At 28.9% G+C, this 19,188-nt stretch overlaps 1 protein-coding gene and 1 non-coding gene across 3 annotated transcripts; one reads left to right on the forward strand and one right to left on the reverse strand.

The window, feature by feature from the left end:
• Nucleotides 1–946: 946 nt before the first annotated feature.
• LOC111291239 (serine/threonine-protein kinase PBS1-like) lies at nt 947–8,427 on the forward strand. 2 transcript variants are annotated; one of them, XM_089745212.1, is made up of 6 exons: nt 947–1,016; nt 1,358–1,480; nt 2,034–2,239; nt 5,235–5,424; nt 7,314–7,705; nt 7,839–8,427. In XM_089745212.1, exons 1-6 carry the CDS (start codon nt 971–973, stop codon nt 8,217–8,219), a joined length of 1,338 nt encoding a protein of 445 aa, XP_089601338.1. In that variant the 5' UTR covers nt 947–970; the 3' UTR covers nt 8,220–8,427. The 2 variants fall into 2 exon arrangements, with proteins under 2 accessions (XP_089601338.1, XP_089601339.1); XM_089745213.1 differs by lacking the exon at nt 947–1,016 and adding an exon at nt 1,068–1,179.
• A 4,512-nt stretch (nt 8,428–12,939) lies between these two features.
• LOC149514231 (small nucleolar RNA R71) lies at nt 12,940–13,046 on the reverse strand. The gene has a single exon (XR_016328865.1). It is a non-coding gene; the product is annotated as a small nucleolar RNA R71 (small nucleolar RNA).
• Nucleotides 13,047–19,188: the final 6,142 nt, after the last annotated feature.

A 19,188-nucleotide genomic window follows, 5' to 3' on the forward strand; every position in this document is an offset into this window, starting at 1 on the left:
TTCTTTTTAATAAAAGTAATTTTGTGTCTATGTGGTACTTCATTTGAGTTTTTTTTTTTTTTACCTTTTTTGTATTTTTTAATTGGATAAATTTTAAAATGCAATGTGATAATCGATAAATATGTCAGAAAAATCCGTATCTTATGAATTTCGATCTATTTCAATATGATAAAAGAGTGACTTGTAAAAGTCTAAATTGAACTAAGATGGGTTAAAATTTTTAAGGAAAGCAATATTGGGTCAGAATTGTATTTATCATGTTTTGTTCTAATCCATTTCAAAATCTGTATAAAAATATATGTTTTTTATTTATTTAAATTTACTTATAAATATATGTTTTATATTAATAAAATAATTCTTTTATTTTAATTTAAAAAATTTATATTTTAAACTCAATATGAGCTTTCAATGTAACACCTTTTATTAGCTCTTTTTTTTTTTTAAACTCATTTTTAGTTTTTCTTTCCACTGTTTTCTAACCTTTTTCCCACCTTTCTTTTGTTTTTGATTTTTTTAGATTAATTTTATAAACAAAGACAAGTAGTCTAATTAAGTTATATGCGTTTCATTTCCCTTTTTTTCTTTCCTTTTTCATTTAATAAATTTTGTAACAAAAATATAAAGAATAGAAATGACAATGCAAAAAAATTTGAACCTTATTTAGACTAAACAATTCAAAATATGATATAAAAATAATACAAAAAATAATATAAAAAGTGATGTAAATTAAAATTTTAATGAAAAACATGAATTTAATAAAAATTAAAAAAATATATTTAATGTCCACATAAATTATAAGTTATAATTTTGATATAAAATGTAATGTAAATATACAAATTTTTACTATTTTATATTACATAAATTCATAAATTGTAGGATTACCAGTAACGCGCTTGCAGCTTTCGAATATAAAAAATATCTACGAAGTAAAATGAAAATCTAGAACTGTTCTATTTTTAATAGAATATATATGGTCAAAAAGAGATTTCGTGGAAGCTTTAAGTTTTGTGTTAATTGTAGGTCAAAAGCCGGCTTCTTCTACTTCTTTTTCTGTTACGCTTTATAATTTCTTCCTTACCTTCAAAAAAAATCTTTTTTTTTAAATTGTTTCCATTTGCTTTCTTATTCTTATTTGGAAGTTGGATTCTTTTCATCCTTTGTTTTAGCTGATCTGATCGGGTAAAGGAAGAGAGAGGAGGATGCCCAAAAAGTTTTTTTTTTCTTTGTCTTTTTTAAATTTCTGTAAAAACAGGATTGCATATGACACGTTGATTAAGCTTTTTTTATTATTATTATTGTAAATCTGATACATTTCAGAAATTTGAAGAATTTTTTTGTGTTGGGTTTGATTTCTAAGGGATGGGTTGTTTTCCTTGTTTCGATTCAAGGGAAGAAGAGAAGTTAAATCCTGTCAAAGAGAACCATGATCGAGTGCAAGGGAGACCAACCGTTTACTCTAACATTTCCAGCTTATCTTCAGGTTAGCTTTTAAAAAAACATTTTTTAAAAATTAATTTCCTTATTTCTTGATCTGATCTGGGTCTTTCTGATTTATTACCTTATTTTTAAATATTAATTACCTTATTGTTTGCTATGTTTTGATGATGATGCTTGCTTTTTTGTTCTAAAATTTTTTCATTGTTGACAGTGTTTTATACATGTTTGATTTTGATGTTGTTTTCTAAAGGAATTAGGATCTAATGATGATCTTGATCACTTGACTGGTCTGTTTGATAGTTGGTTAGGTTGAAAAAATTGTAATTAATTCAATATCCATTATATAGACGCCTTGTAATTGATTGTAATTCAATATCTTAAACTAAAATTAGCTTACTTAGTATGATAAGCAAGCCCATCTTTTTGAAATTATAGCTTTATGGGGCTCATTATTGCCTTGGGAATTAAAATTTGTGTCTTTTCTCGAATAACCGATCTTGATAATTGAGATTGTATTCTTATTTCTTTTTAAATTGTTTCTATTCATTAAAATGGTAATTAGATCTTTAATAGTATATTTTTGGTGGACATGGCAGGTGGGGACAGGCTTAGATCAAGAGGTAATGGAGGGTCCGAAAGGGAACTACCAAGCCCCAGGGATGGGCCTGGTGTCCAAATCGCTGCTCAAACTTTTACTTTTTGTGAGCTTGCAGCTGCAACGAAGAATTTCATGCCGGAATCTTTCTTACGCGAAGGTGGATCTGGACGTGTGTATAAAGGGCAGCTCGAGTGTTCTGGTCAGGTAATCGTATTATTGTTGCAATGTTTTCACAAAATATTTAAAGCATATGAATATAATGTAGCTGCAATAATTAAGCTGAGCCACTTTACTTGGTTTGCTCAAACCTTGTTTCCTATCTTATACTCTGAAAGGAATTCTTACATTCAGCCATTCATAGAAGTTATATTGATATTTTGGGGTTGAAGACTGGGTATCTGTAAATAAAATAATACGTTTTATCTAAGATTCTAACATTTATTAACATAGCACATGACGCATTAGTAAAATTGGCAACTTCACCATTAAGAATGTATTTGGTAAAATTACCAACTATAGTTAGTTTGCTCTCTTCTTCAGGATTTTCAAATACTCTAAATTACTTGCTTTGCATTCTCATCTAGCTCCTTTTGAATAACCTATAACTGGTTCAATCTTAGTGAACGTTTATTGAAAGGTTAAATTATTGAATTTGGATGCAGCTCTTAAATTTGATAACTCCCAATCTATAGTGTTTTATCCATTGAAGATGATCTAATTAATATCTGAGTATGGTTGATCCTCTAGTAAAAGAGAGCAGCATTCATCCTCCTGGCGTCTGTTGCTGATAAAATGTGGTTTTTCTGTCTAAATCCTCCACTTGATGTTGTCATGATGTAGCTGAAGTCTGGGATGAGTCTGAAAATTCTATTGCTGCATGCAGCATCTGTTATTATTATTAGACTAATTTTCTAACAGAAGAAATATTATAGAAGTACTAGAATTAGACCCGCACTTCATTGTGGGATAATTTTTTATTTTTTCTAAATTATGTTTATGTCTTAAATATGAGAGATGTAAAATTTTTATGGCAAGTTTTAATGGATGACAACATATAGACAAATATAAGTGTATTTATTTTTTTAATATAAATTATAACTTAATTATATATAAATGTAGTTTTTTATTAAATTAAAGTATTAAATGATATCTTTATTAATATAATATATATAAATATAAATTAAATAAATAATAAAATATATTCTTTTATATATTTGGAGGACAGTCAAGGCAAAGCACCCCAAATCCGATCTTGACTTGATTCAAATTGTTCAAAAAAGCAAAACTCAACCCAATCCTTATTAAAAAATATATTGATTGGATCGTGGTTAATTGAAACCTATCATATATAAATTGTTTTGTTATTTCTACATTCATTTAAAAGGATGTTAATAAGTAGGATATGAAGTAGGTAAAGCATTTTCCATTCCCATTCCTAGTTTTTTATATTATGCTCATCTCCATATCTATACTCAATGGATATTTTAAATTCATCCCATCCCTATTCCCATGGGTATTTAATGGATATGGATAATCTCTGTACTTGTAACTTTTTTAAAAAATAATAAATAATAAATTTTTTAAAGATTTTTTATTTTTATCTTGCACATTTATTTATAAATATATATATTTTTAAATACAAATATATTAGTTCTAATTAATTTAGAATAAAACTTATATTATTAAATAGAAAATTAATTTATTAAATATATATAAATATATATAAGGTATGTGTATGGAGTGGGTGCTATATTATCTATCTTGTACCCATACCTAATAAAAAATTTAAAATCATATCCATCCCTGTCTTTATCCTCAAAATTTAATACCCATCCCATCCTCATTTCGGTAAAAAATTGGATTTCCCATCGGGTTTGGGTAAAATAGATATCTTAACATCAATTGATTTTTTATTTATAAAATTTATCTAATAAATAAAATTTTAAAAAACAAAGAAAACGAAAAAAAGGCAAATGGGATGGTACTTAAATTTATTAAATTAAGATATTAAATAATATTTTTTAATAATATATACAAATATAGAATTAAATAAATAATAAAATATATATTTTATACATACCAAAGTCGAGACTTAATATTCAAAATCTTGCTTTGACCTGAACTTGATTTAAAAAAAATTCAATTCAACTATTTCAAATTAAAAGAAAGCACACCAATTGGATCTAGATGAATATAAATTCATCATGCACGAGTTATTTTGTTATCTTTATTTTAATTGACTTTTTTATTGCAAATTTTATCTAATATAAAACAAAAGTAAAAAATTAAAAAAAAAAAAAAAAAAAAAAAAAAGAAACTCAAAAAAAGGTAAAAGCTTTAAAAAAACCAAGGAAAAAAAAAAAAAAAGAGAGGTGCCACTTGGATACTCGAGACTAGGTAGGACACCTTAAATCCATCTCCAACCTGGCTCCATTAAAAAATAAAATAAAACCTCAATGTGATCTTGATTTAAAGAAAAAAATGCATTTATGTTGGATTGGTACAAATCAAAACCAATCGAATAAGGGTCGTTTCATCATCCTTACATCTATTGACTCTTTTTTACAAATTTATCTAATAAGAAAATAAAAAATAAATAAAATGTTAAAAAAAATAGATTTAATAAAAAAATAAAAAAATAAAAATGAAATGGTTGAGAATGAAGGGAGGGGTGCCACGTGGACACTCCTCTCCTTCCCCTATTCTCTACAAAATTAATATTATGGATATTTAACTAGACTTGGAAATTTGTATATTCAATCCGTGTAAAATACTGATAATTCATATATTCATAGTGTGTTCTACATGAATGTTGTGTGTTGACAGAAAACATGGAATACATTTGTTTGGTTTTATTAAACTCTTATATGGTTTTTGTTAAAATTTTAAACCGTGTCATCTTCTTGTTGTTTATTTATATTGTTTTTGGGTTTTGTTACTATGTCATGTTTTAGATTATTGGGTCTATATCTAACCATGCAATTGGTATAACAAAGTTTATGTCTGTTAAAATTATTTTTGTCCCTTGTAGCAAGATTGTCATACATGTGTATGAAACGTTTGAAAGAGGATCTCTGGGGTTTCTCCTTAAATTACACAAATTGATGGTTCTAGTAGTTGGGATAACTAGCTATACCTTTTATGGCTTGAGGAGTTCATGCCATATGTCTCTTAGATGTATACTTTTTTGCCTTTTCAGGTGGTTGCAGTCAAACGGTTGGATAGAAATGGTCTCCAGGGTAACAGGGAATTTCTGGTTGAGGTTCTCATTCTAAGCGTTCTTCATCATCCTAATCTAGTTAACCTGATTGGTTATTGTGCTGATGGAGATCAGCGGCTTCTTGTCTATGAATTCATGCCCTTGGGATCCTTGGAAGATCACCTTCATGGTAATATTTGGTGCATTTCTGGTGCTCTAATGATATGAATTCTTTTTCGCAATAAATTTTATCCAGAGCAACTGTTCCTACGGCAAGCTTTAGAGCTTGACAAAGCTATATTCAACTTATGAATTTTAGCACTTTGAGTTTGGTGTAGCATGTCATTGTTAGGGTAAGGAACTTACAAACTTTTTGAAGACATTATTTTTCTAGCTCCATAGATTTTTCATTGGAGACAATGTTGTTCTGAAGAGGTAGGTAGTGTTATCCAAAGATACTGAAATGAGTATCTTTGACTGGATATGTTGCTAACAGATTTGGGTAGAACATATTATTTGGTCATCTTTCATGCCTGTTGTTTTTGTAAGTTGGACAATACATGAGATCATCTTGCTAGAAGAAAATATTTAAACTTTTACATCATTTCAAATTTCAAATTTAGGCATTTATCATTCATTCTCATGTGGTGAATATATTATTGTTTTCTTTTAGTCTTAAAAAGTCAGTAATATTCAAGTAAGCTTCTAACAGCATGCGAAATAAATGATAAATAATTGCCCATGAGGCTTTGTAGTTATCTATGCTTCTAGTTATCAAAGATAATTTCTTTTTGTTAGCAAGTAAAGCATTAGCATAATTATTCATAACAGCCTTAAATAAATTACTTAAATATTTTAGGGCATTGCTGAATTATTCACTCTCTTTTTTTTTTTTTTTGTGTGTGTCTGTTATCGATTAGTTAAAGTCAAATTAAACATTTTCTTGTCTAATAACAAGATATTCTTATACTGTTTCTATATAAAACAACTTCAGTTATTCTCTTGTTGTTTTTCCATGATATTTTTTATTGATATAGTGTCAAATCTATTTGAGGTGTCATAGGAGCTTGTATTATTGTGGACTACCAATAGAGATAGGTGTAAATAGAGTTAGAGCAAAAACAAAGAGAAAAGGGAGTGGTGAAGTGTTTATTTCGTCTCCTTTCTATATGTACTCATGCATCTGATCTGTTTTTGGACGGTCAAGTCATTTTAATCTGTTTATCTTGCATGGTAGATACTTAGTTGTGGCTTTAAATATATTTTAATCTGTTTATCTTACTTTGTAGATACTTAGCTGTGGTTTTTACATGTATGTACTGATGAGGTTAATATATTTCTATAATTAAAAGTAATGTACTTGCAACATTAATGTTTGTGCTTATAATTTTGGATAAAACTTTGTTGGAATAGTTGTCATGTTGGGTTTTTCTGCCATACTTTATAGTTTGAGAATTCATACTGGAAAGTTTTAACGGAATCCAAGTCTGTTGAGTTTTGCTATCTATGAGACGAGGACATTGTTGTACTCCTTAGTTTTCAACATGAGTTCAAGATGACCTTGTGACTTGGCTATTTGACAGCTATATTTTATTAGATTGAGGTTGAGCTTGGCATTGTGGTTGACATGCAAAACCATGGTTTGCACTGCAACTGCTATGCCAAACGATGTGAACATTTTCAGCCTAAACAAGCAAAAAGTGGCTTTTGACCATGGTTTTTCAAACCCTAATTTTTCAACTACAGTTTTCCAACCAGCTATAACGTTAGACTAAAGCCTAATTATTGTTGGAACTACTAGTAAGCTATGACCGTAGAATTCTCTGAATGGATCTGTTTTGTGGTTTACTCGCATGCTGCCATATGTCTTGTGGATCTGTTTTGAGACAGATGATGTATTGTCGCATCTTATCGTTGGATGAATTCTGGTTTAAGTTAATACAGATGGATGCGTGCAGGATTTGCATTGTCATGCCCTTGGACATATTTTGCTTGTTTTCTGCCAGATAAATACAGATATTATATAGCAGGAAGCAGCAAACTCGATTATAATCTAATCTGTCATTAATCTCTCTGCAGATCTTCCACCTGAGAAGGAACTACTAGATTGGAACACAAGAATGAAGATAGCAGCTGGTGCAGCTAAAGGTTTGGAATACCTCCATGATAAAGCAAACCCTCCTGTTATTTGCAGGGACTTCAAGTCCTCCAACATATTACTGGATGAAGGATTTCACCCGAAGTTATCTGATTTTGGGCTTGCCAAACTTGGTCCTCTTGGAGATAAATCACATGTTTCTACCAGGGTTATGGGCACATATGGTTATTGTGCTCCTGAGTATGCCATGACTGGTCAATTGACTGTGAAATCTGATGTTTATAGTTTTGGGGTTGTCTTCTTAGAGCTAATTACTGGACGGAAAGCATTTGACAGCACCCAACCCCACGGGGAACAGAACCTTGTCACATGGGTAATACATTTGAAGTGTTTTTGTAGTTTGGTTGGCCTATCATGTTGTGGAGAGTTGGTGTGAGTGAAGCAAGTAATGGCTAAAACTATTTAATAATGGAGGTTTTCTTTTTTCCTGCTTTATTTATATACAGGCACGTCCATTATTCAATGACCGCCGCAAATTTTCAAAATTGGCTGATCCACGATTGCAGGGACGATATCCAATGCGAGGTCTCTACCAAGCCCTAGATGTGGCATCCTTGTGCATTCAAGAGCAGGCTGCCGCACGTCCTCTGATTGGGGATGTGGTCACTGCTCTCTCGTATTTGGCAAATCAGGCATATGATCCTAATGCAGCAGGGCATGGCTACAGAGGCTCAGGAGATAAGGATGATAAAAGATGTAGAGATGACAGAGGAGGAAGGGCATCAAGGAATGATGGAGCATCTGGCTGTAGGTGGGATTTGGAAGGATCTGAGAAGGATGACTCCCCTAGAGAAACTGCCAGGATTTTGAATAGGGATTTAGAGTAAAGACGTCTGGGTCAATGTTATCCTTGCTCTTGTAGGGTCCCCTTATGTGAGAAACTTTTCAGTTGTCTGTACGTTGTGGTCTTCGTTGCACAAAACACACTTTACCAACTTCTTTAGATAATTTTCAACCAATTTTTTGTTACTGTATATTTCAACGAGCCGTCTGGCTCTCATCAAAAGGCTATGTTTCAAGTTAGCCGGGTTTCAACTTTCTGGTCTCCCTCTTTCAACTCTTTATCTGCTCCTTGTCATATCGTTATGGTTATTCATTTTGTTTTAGGCCTTCGTTATAAAAAATTTTGTTAGTCTCAAATATAAAAAAAAAAGAAGAAGGGAAAAATAGGATAAATGAGATAAAATTCTAGAGATTACCGTAACTAAAACTGACAACAATTTGAATCAGATTGGGTACGAATTTTAAGATAATATATAATATTATAAAATTTTAAAATTTAATATAAAATAAAATTGATTTTTTTTAAAATCAATTTGATTTAAATTAAATTTTATTAATTTAGTTTAATTTTTTTATTTTTAAAATTTATTTTTTATGTATTATATTAATATGATTTTTAATATTTTAAAATAAATTTAAATATAAAATAATTAATTTTATTTTATAAAAATTTAAAATTTATATAAAAATTAATAAAAATATATAATTTGATTTGATTAAATTTTTTTTAGTTTTTACTTTTTATCCAAAGATTTTCACACATAAATTCACATAATTAGAAAAGATAAATTCACTTAGGTGTTTAATCACACATAATTAAAAAAGATTGATGATGATTTCATGTGTTGTGTCAAATGGGTTAGTTCTCAAACTTACACGTTATGACAAAAATTTATCTAAAAATTAATTTTTTTGTTTGCGAAAATAATTTTAGTTTAGAAGTATAGTTATATGTGAAAAAGGATCAACAATCCCACAATACAAGTTTTAAAATGGTACTAATTAATTTTGTGTCATCCTTTAATCTTAACAAAAGTAGTCTTGATTTTGATGTAAGAAAATAATTCTCATAGCTCTTTTTGCTGTTACAATTTTTTTTTTTAACTTTGTTTCTTTTTTCACAACATTTTATTTTTTTAAAAAAAATTTACCATTATCATTTTTATTTGAAAAATAAACTAAATGCTTATTGAAGAACTCTGAAAATGTTTCAATATGTTGGTAATATTAAAAAAGATTTTCTTATCTAGTGATTTCTCAGGAATCAATACTTGTATTTATTTAAAATCCCAACCTCGAAAGTTTGTTTAATTTTCAAAATTAATTAATGCGTATGATGTGCAAATAATGCTCGTGCATATATTAAATGTGACTTTATTCCTTTTAGAAAACTTTTTTTTCTTTTTCCCATTCTCTTTCATTTTTTTAATTAAAACAAAAAAAAGTAAATGAAAAGCTTTTTGTATTGAATATTTTTCTAAATACTTAAATACTTTGATAGTATTTTAAAAAAAAATTCTTACCTAAAGATTTTTAAAAAATCGTTATTTAGATTTCTTTAGTATCTCATCCTTAAATTTTGCTTTATTTTTATTGTTATGAATGTATATGATACAAGAGTATGTACATGATACAAATAATGATAGAAAATTAAATTTACAATTTTAAAATTATCCAACTATTTGAATTTTGAAACCATATTTCATTTAGATTTTCCTCGTCACTTAATTAAGGTAATCTTAATGATGTTAAAACATGTACTCACCTAAGATCAAACATAAATATGCATGAAATTAAATGAAAAAAACACACAAACAAAATAGTTTAAAAAATTACCAAACTATTGGGTTTGACCCAATTAAGAGGAAAGTCCAAAATTGCTGATGCACTCCTATTACATTTTATTTTGAACTTTATATATTATCCTTTATTTATTTATTTTAGCCACAATAATAAACCCAAAACTTTTCTTTGATTATTATCTCTTTTTTATTTTTTATTTTTTATTTTTACCTAACCCAATATGCTTACTTGTTTTTGGACATTATTTATTTGGGAGGAAAAGAGGCACAAGGAATGTAAAAAAAGAAAAAAAATAGGCAAAAGAAAAGGAAAAAGCTAGGCAAAAGCCTAAATAAAGCTAAAAATGGCTATGCAAAAAAAATAATTAATTAAATACCAAAAATAAGTTAATGCCTCAAAGTCAAAAAGTTCTCAACTGTTCAATCTTTAGTCCAAAAATTTCAAGAAGTAAGCAAAGGTTATTGAGCCTAAATTTCCTTTTTCCTACCTTGACCCAAACCGTGTATTACAAGCTTAAAAGATCTTTTGATCTTGAGTCAAGTACATAAGTTTAACACTAGTGAGAGGGACAAAGAACTTACATATGAAATTTATTCTATCTTTAAGTTGAAATGTGATAAAATGTTTTACATTCTTTTTACTTGAGTTATATGTATGAATCAAAGATGGAGTAATTTCATATGTATAGAGATTATAAGATATTGAGAGCCTGTTTTTTGAAGAAATTTCTTATGAATCTATGTTTATAGTTAATTTTGTTTTATGCGATAGTACATGAATAAAAGTTTATGAAAATTTGACTTTGTGAGTATATATAATGATGTTTAGTTTTGTTGATTTGAGAATTTAGATTGAGGATAAGTAAAGACTTAAATGTGGTGGTGTGATAACAACTAAATTTATAGTAATTTTACAAGTTAAAATGGGTGCAAAATTTTAAATTTTGATTAAACTTGGTGCTATTAATGCTATTTTCTTGATTTTTAAGGTTTCAGACCATAGAACATGATTCATATGCAATCCATACATGTAGGCATGTAAGATAATAGTTGGCCATGCAATAAAGATGAGTGGTTGAACCTTATTAGCCTTCCATTCGGCTAAGAGATGAATTTTACATTCATAAAGACTCTGCATCCATTTGGCTGGATCATTTCCAAGAAGATGTGATGTACATTTGAAGAATTTCACTTGCAGTGGGATACATACATTCGGCTAAATCAACTTCTAAGAAGATTACAAGCACACTTGAAGAAGTTTAAGCACACAAGTACACTAAAAGCATTTGGCCAAAGATGTTTGAATTTAGCCATGACTATTTGATAACCTATTTAAAGAGCTATGATGGAAGAAGAACTTTAGCAAGATAAATCTTAAAGATAATTAAAGGAAAATCAAATATCTTGTCTTAGATCCCAAGCTCTAATAGAACCTATCATGAAGCAAGATCAAGATATGCATTTGATGATGAATGGCCAAGATAAATCCCAAAGACCCCTATTTGACCAAGACACTTAAAAGCCAAGAGTCCTATTTGGCCATGCTTCCTTAAAGATGAATATGAGCCTTATCTTTTAGAATTTGAATAGGAATTGATCTTGCAATCCTTATCCCCCTCTAGTCAACCCTCCATCCATAAATAGAGAGGCTAGTTCATATCTCAAGCATTTTATCTCATTCCTCACATTTTTCTTTTCTTTTTTTTTTAGTTCTCTTTTAGTCTTTAGTCTTTTAAGCTTTCTTTTAATTGGCTTAGGTGATAGATTTACCAATACAAGTGTTTTCTAAATTCTTTTTTTTAATCAAAGCATTTTTTCATGCAGAATTTAGTTTTCTATAAAGCTTTCATACACATTTTTTGGTTTTACAATATTGTTTACAAGTTTTTATAGTTTTGACAATCATTCTTCCCATCCTATTCTTTTTAGTTTTTAATCAAGCAATCCTGCTTCCTTCATTTAAGTTTTGGTTCATATAATCTTGTTTTATATTGCTAAACTTTCGACCTTTCTTAATATTATTGTTTCCAAAGTTTAATTCTTATTTTCTTTAGATCTTGTTAATTTGGCAACAATCTTATTATTTACCAAGTGATAGTTGGTTAATTAAAATCTAAGTCTACACAATTGTTTTCAATATTTCATTTTTTGTTTCGCAAATCAACCTAAGTTTTCTTAGTTTAGATATAAAAGTTTATTCTATCACTTTTAGTATTTGAATCCTCCTAACAATCTATTCTATAATCCTTGTGGGATGGTACTCTAGTACTTATCGCTTTATTACATGATTCGATCTATGCACTTGTAGACATTGCAAAAATAGGCAATCAAGTTTTTGGTACCGTTGCTGGGGATTATAGCGATGTTCAATTTAATATCAATAAGGATTCTCTACTCTTTTGTAATCTAAACATTTACTTTTATTTACTTTAATCTGCTTTAATCTTTTTTTGTTTGTATGTGCAGATCTAAAAATGTTGACCTAGCTCCTATTGATCAAGAGATTGAAAGAACTTTTAGATAACAAACAAAAAAGCAATTAGTACCACCTACACCAACACCAACACCAATAGTGAATGCAAACAATGAAGAACAAAGAATGATGAAGGATTATGTAGTTCTTAATGTCGATGGTTTCCAACCATCCATACGAAGGCTAGCCATTCAAGCAAATAACTTTGTGATCCAGCCTTTGATAATCCAAATGATCCAAATTACTATATAGTTTGGTGATTTACCAAATGGTGATCTTAACCTTTACTTATCTATTTTTTTAGAATCGTATGATACATTTAAATGCAATGGTGTTTCAAATGATGTAATACGACTAAGACTTTTTCCTTTTTCTTTCAAGGGCAAGGTGAAAAGTTGGCTAATTTCACTACCATCTAGCTCTATCACAACTTAGGTAGATTTGGTGCAAAAGTTTCTTGTGAAATACTTTTCACCTACAAAAATTGTCAAGTTGAGGAATGAAATCACTGCTTTTATGCAAGTGGATGGCGAAAACTTTTATAATACGTGAGAAAGATTTAAACAACTATTAAGAAAGTGTCCGCACCATGGTCTTCTCTAATGGTTACAAATTTAGATTTTCTATAATGGTCTCACTCTAACCATGATAACCACTTTGGATAAAGCTCATAAAAGAGCCATTATAAGTAAAATTCTAAGGAGGCTCATAAGTTGATCGAAGAGATAGCTAACAACAATTATCATTGGGGTATAGAAATAAAGGCAAATAAGAAATCTACTGGTGTTTATGAGTTAGACACTTTTACTTCCATAATTTCACACTTGGCAGCCTTAACCAAAAAGATTGAAACTTTAGGAGCCTTATCCCAAACCAACCCTGTCCAGGCAATTCAAAATCTTTTACTTCCTGTGATATATGTGATGGATTGCTCTTTAGTGCAAAGTACCAATTTAGGATAGAAATAGTTCAATATGCCCAATAGTACAAGCCTAACTATAACCCTTATAGTAATACATATAACCCAAGTTGGTGAAACCCCCTATATTTTCTTGGAATCAACCCAACCACCAACCACCAACCCACAAACCAAAACAATTTCTACTCTAACCCACAAACCGATAACCCACCCTAAGAAATGAAAACAAGTTTTAATGAAATGTTAACCCAACTAATGCAGGCCAACAAAACCATCCAAAGCCAAGTTGTGTCAACTCACTCAACCTATAGCCAATCGATCTGTAAGAACCTTACTTGGCAATATTGAGTCATACTTTAAGAGATAAGGAAAGGAAGTATGCAATCCTATATTCTCATTTAGGGAAAATGTTAAAGATAATGATGTTGATGAGGACATTATGGATGAGCCTTATATTGGTAAATGTCCCTAGTTTTGTTGTGAGGAAAGATGATCCAATGGAGGATGATGAGCTATTGAGGTATGAAAGGGAAAATTTGGGAAGTTTTAGTTATATGGCACTTGAAATACCTAAAAGTATTAAAACCTATGAGAAGATAGGAGAGGAGTTTGAAATGGAAGAAAATCCTACAAAATATGAGAAGGATCCTAATGAATTCATTGAAAAATTAGCTGAAGAAGAAAAGATGCAAATACAAGTGGAAAGAGCACTTTTGGAGAGCATTCAATCGAATAAGAGCAAAAAGAGATTCATAAAACCAAAAGGCTAAGATTAACCCCAAGAATGACCATTCAAAGACAAGAATTTGAAGTAGCACTACCAACAAAGAAATGATAATATATAAAGCTAAAAATAAAAGGTATTAGGGATGCATCATTAATGGAGGGCTTAAATAAGGCTCAAACGGTCCAAAGAAATGCCTAGATCATTTTTTAAGTCAAATATAGTCTAGAATTTTACCTTGAGAGTTAAGTAGGTGAATTCTACAATAATATTCTTTTCTTCAAATTTCTATACAACTTAACATCACAAAACTCTTTAGAAGAATTATTGCATTTCATAGAAAGAGAATAAAGGCATATGCATAAAAACCATATCCAAAGAAAAGCATACTTATGAATTAATTTCATTACTTCCCCACATTTGTAGTTATCCTCAAATCATACTCAACTCAATCTTAAAAAGTTTATGCTAAATTAACTAAGCTTGCATAATAAAGAAGTTAGCATGCCAAATTGGTTTGAATATGAAGCAACATGGGTAAAGATTTCAAAAATCATTTAAGTTTAAAAAGCATTCTTTTTCCCCCACACTTACATTAAGCACTACTTCAAAACAAATCTATTAAGCCCTTAGGAAAATGAAATACTCTAATAAAATTTTGCTTTAAGGCCGAATCATCCTTGTGTTCTTCATGAGGCATCTCTTTGCATCACCTTACAAAAACATTAAAACAAAAAAAATATATCAAAGCATACTTGTCCTAAAAATAAAAAAAGAAAAAAAAAACAAATGTATAAACCATTAAAGTGAAACTTGGGTTGCCTTTCAAGTAGTGCTAGTTTTGGTCAAGCTTGACCATCTTTAAATCTAAAAATCAACTCATACTTATAAATACCTAATTTTGTCTAGGAAAAATCAGACCCTTTGTGAACCTATTAAAATCCAACCTAGTCCAAATTCAATATTTCATTAATTTTGAGAAGTTTTTAAAATCAAATTTTGGACCAATTTCACTCAAATGCCTCAAGGTCAAATATGGTTAATCCTAATCAAACTAGTCAAAATAAGTCAAATCGGATTCAACTCTGGTCAATTTTTCAAAATTCACAACCAAATGGGATTAATCAATCATGATAATGATATTTGTGATTTTAAAGCATAAAAAACTTTGATTGCACTTTGAGAACGATAAAATTATCAAAATACCCTTTGAAGGTATTTCATGATTCAACCTTTTCAAAGTTGAATTTTCATGGAAACTTTTGGTTTAGGATTTTATAATATTTGATAATTTTTTATGTATTAAAAACCCAAATCACACCTTGGGAAGTGTTAAATTGCTAAAATACCGTTATGAGGCGTTTGGTTTACAAAATCTTGGATTTTGAGGGAAAGTGTGATACCCAGAGTTTTTTTCTATTTTTAAAGTATCCCATATTTAGATTCACTCGTTTGGTTAGAGAGATTCCACATATATTAATTTTTTTATAATTATCATAATCTCCTTAATATGTATGATGAAACTTTTCATTTTGTTTTATAAATAATAAATACCCAAACGACAAATGATACTTCTAGCAGCAAAAGAAAACAAATATTTTATTTGATTGCTATTTTTATTTATAAAATATCATTAATTGAGACATTTGGCACTTTTTTGAGTAACAAAAATTGATAGGAAAAATTGTTAGAAAAAAGATCAATTAATGCATTTATCACTTTGCACACCTTAATTGGTCCTTTTATTATTTTATAAAAGGATCATTTAAGGCATTTTTGTACAAAAATGCCTTAAATGATCCTTTTGTTTTTTTATATCATGAAAAAAATAAAAAATGATCCTTTTGTTTTGTTATAAAAAGATAATTTAAGGTGTTTCTATAAAAAAATGCTTTAAATGATCCTTTTATAAAAAAATAAAAGGATCATTTAAGGCATTTCTTTATAAAAAAAGCCTTAAATAATCATTTTATTTTTTTACATTATGGATCATATAAAAATTATCCTTTAATTTATAAAAATATTATTTAAGGTGTTTTCTATACAAAAAACACCTTAAATGATCCTTTAATTTTTTTATATTATGAAAAAAATTTTAAATGATGCTTTAATTTATTTATAAAAGGATTATTTAAGGTGTTTCTGTACAGAAAATGCCTTAAATAATCCTTTTATAAATAAATTAAAGGATCTTTAAAATTTTTTATAAAATGATTATTTAAGGTGTTTCTATACAAAAAATGCCTTAAAAGATCATTTTATTTTTTTTTATATTATGGATCATTTATTTTTTTTATAAAAGGATTATTTAAGGTGTTCCTTTTACAAATAAATTGAAGGATCATTTAAGGTGTTTTTTGTGCAAAAAGGCCTTAAATGATCCTTTTATAAAAAATTTAAAGGATTATTTATGGCATTTCTGTAAACAAATGCCTTAAATGTTCATTTTAAAAGGTTCATTCCCTATACTTGAACCTTGGAAAACCAAGTGGTTAATACAGTTGAACAATAAAAAGTTGCAATACGTGTATTTCCCTAAACCCATCAACTCATTTACTTTGCCTTTTAGTTTCTTCATCTCTCTTGCTGTCGACCTTCAACCACTCAATGCCATCGCACTTTTTTTTTTGTCGGTATATGCATATTTTATCTTTTTGTACTATTTATATTCTTCTATATATGTCATTTATATCTTTCCTTACTATATATATTTATATTTTTGCATTTTAATACATATTCTACCACCACCTACATCGCACAACCTCCTTTCATTACATGTAGGGTTTTTTCTTTGTTGTTTGATTTTAGTTTTGTGGTTTGCTAAATATTTTGTGAAAAATAGTTGTTATATTTGTACTAAATTTTTTTGTATGGAACTCTTATGATATGATGAAATAGAGTATGGCTTGTACCTATATAATATTATTGGTTTTAGGATGTTTTATGTATATTAGTCTATTAACTATAATGGATATTAGTTATTTTTACTGTATGATATATAAAGAAACAGTTTGGTGTATTTCATATAATTATGATCAAAATCATAGGTATTATAGAATCTGAAGAACATATGTCTCATACTACTGAACACGAAAGAGACACACCCGTAGTGAAAAAAAAAAAGAAAAGAAAGAGGACGTGGTAAACAAATTAAAGCAATTGAGATGAAAATTCACGTCGAGTTCAATCAAAGTGGGTAGCTTGTGTTGGATGGAGCTCCAAAGTTGGCTAGTCACATTGGAACAGTTGTCTGGTATAGTATTTCTATTACGTATCATAATTGACAGATAGTTTTTAATGATAAAAATGATAGTTTATGTGAGTCAATTCTAGTATGTTTATTGAACAATATCCAAATATTTGTTCATTTAGAAATTGAATTGAATTAATGTGTTCATACTAACTATTTTAAATTTATTATGAATGGTTTGTCATCCCAAATAAGTATAAAAAAATTTTGTTACAATCGGTTAGGAAAGCATTGATAACCCAATATATTTTACCATTTGTTGATAATTCTAATTTATTGGTTGATCTTTCATCACATATATAGATGTTATCATTTATGAGAAGCGGATGTAGTTTGTTTAAGATTGTTTATTTGATAAATTTTTGGTATGCATAGCCAGTTTGTAAATTGTTTATAATATTTTATGTAATATATTCGATATCTTAATATGTGATTTACCTTTGTTCTTTTTTTTCAAAAAATCAAAGAATAACAAAAGAACATTTGAGCCAAATAAGTATATCACTATCGAACATTGAGAAAAAGGTTATGCAAATGTCAAGCATGATCTTGTAAGTATTCACACGCTTATTTTATACTCATATATGAATATAGACAAACATGTGAACATAGATTTTGATTCTTATATCACCTTAATTTTTCAAGAATCATCTAGCTCTAGAATTGAAGTTTCTAGATGAGATGTGTGGAAAAAAAGACATGCTAAAGGATGGATCATTTGTAGATGAAGCAACTGAAGATATAGCTAAAAAGATTGTAAGTATAACTTATCAATTTATCATGTATGATATGTTTTTACTTGTATGCATGACTATATATTGTATAACTTTTTTGTTATGTAACCACATTTTGTGTTTCGGATGAATTTGCTACTAAATTTGAATAGGGTGAACTATCAATCAGTTATGGCAAAGATCTCTTGTTTTTAACATTAGGATATAAAGAAAGATGTGGTTGAGTTTGAAGGGTTGGTTGATTTGTGTTGGCATCAAAGTTTTTTAGTAATCAACCCAAACCCCCTTTAATGAAAAATGTAAAATACAAAGCAATCATTTAACAACAACAACAAATACTTGATCAGTAAGAGCAACACATGAATGATCAACAACAATGACTCATAACTTTGGAGGTGATGTTAGCAGCAATATAGCCTAACATGCTTGAAAGTTAGTCTGTTGCCAACATCCAATAGGGAAATGCTTTCATGAATCAAGTCATGCAACAAACCCAAACTCCGATAATAATCATTATTTTCATTTTATTTATTCATTCAATATTTATTTGTATTTTATATTTTTTGATTTGGTTTTAATACTTATAGCTCATTATATCACAAATCAAGATGTTAGGACTCAAACGATGACCTTTGCAAAGGCTATCATTAATGCGTTATCTAATTATACACTTGATCATTTTTCGAAGGAAATGTCATTACCCTCGACTTCAAGTATAGGTTATTTGATCATCTATCCATTTCTTACATTAGAGGGCTTAAGATTGGGGCATTTTGTACCTTGGATGAGATATCAACTTATGATGTTATTGACTATATGAGGCTAGCTTATCAATTAATTTAAATATTCAAAATCAATATCAATTATTCTATATTAGGGTATATTACTAATTAGTACTATTGATTATTATCATGTAACCTCCTATATAAAGAGATCAAGGCAAGACAAATGACCTATAGATTCAAGTTTGTTGACCTAAATGTGATTGGTTAAGAGAGTGGCACTATCATTATTCGTGGTCATCATGTGGGTCAATGCAAGCAAAAATGGGCTGATTATTTTCTGGTGCCTCATAATGCTGCGTAAGTTCTATTCGTACTACTAAAATTGC

Source organism: Durio zibethinus, chromosome 16 (assembly GCF_047325235.1).
Source record: "Durio zibethinus cultivar Kanyao isolate XHJ-2024 chromosome 16, ASM4732523v1, whole genome shotgun sequence".
Classification (NCBI taxonomy): domain Eukaryota; kingdom Viridiplantae; phylum Streptophyta; class Magnoliopsida; order Malvales; family Malvaceae; genus Durio; species Durio zibethinus.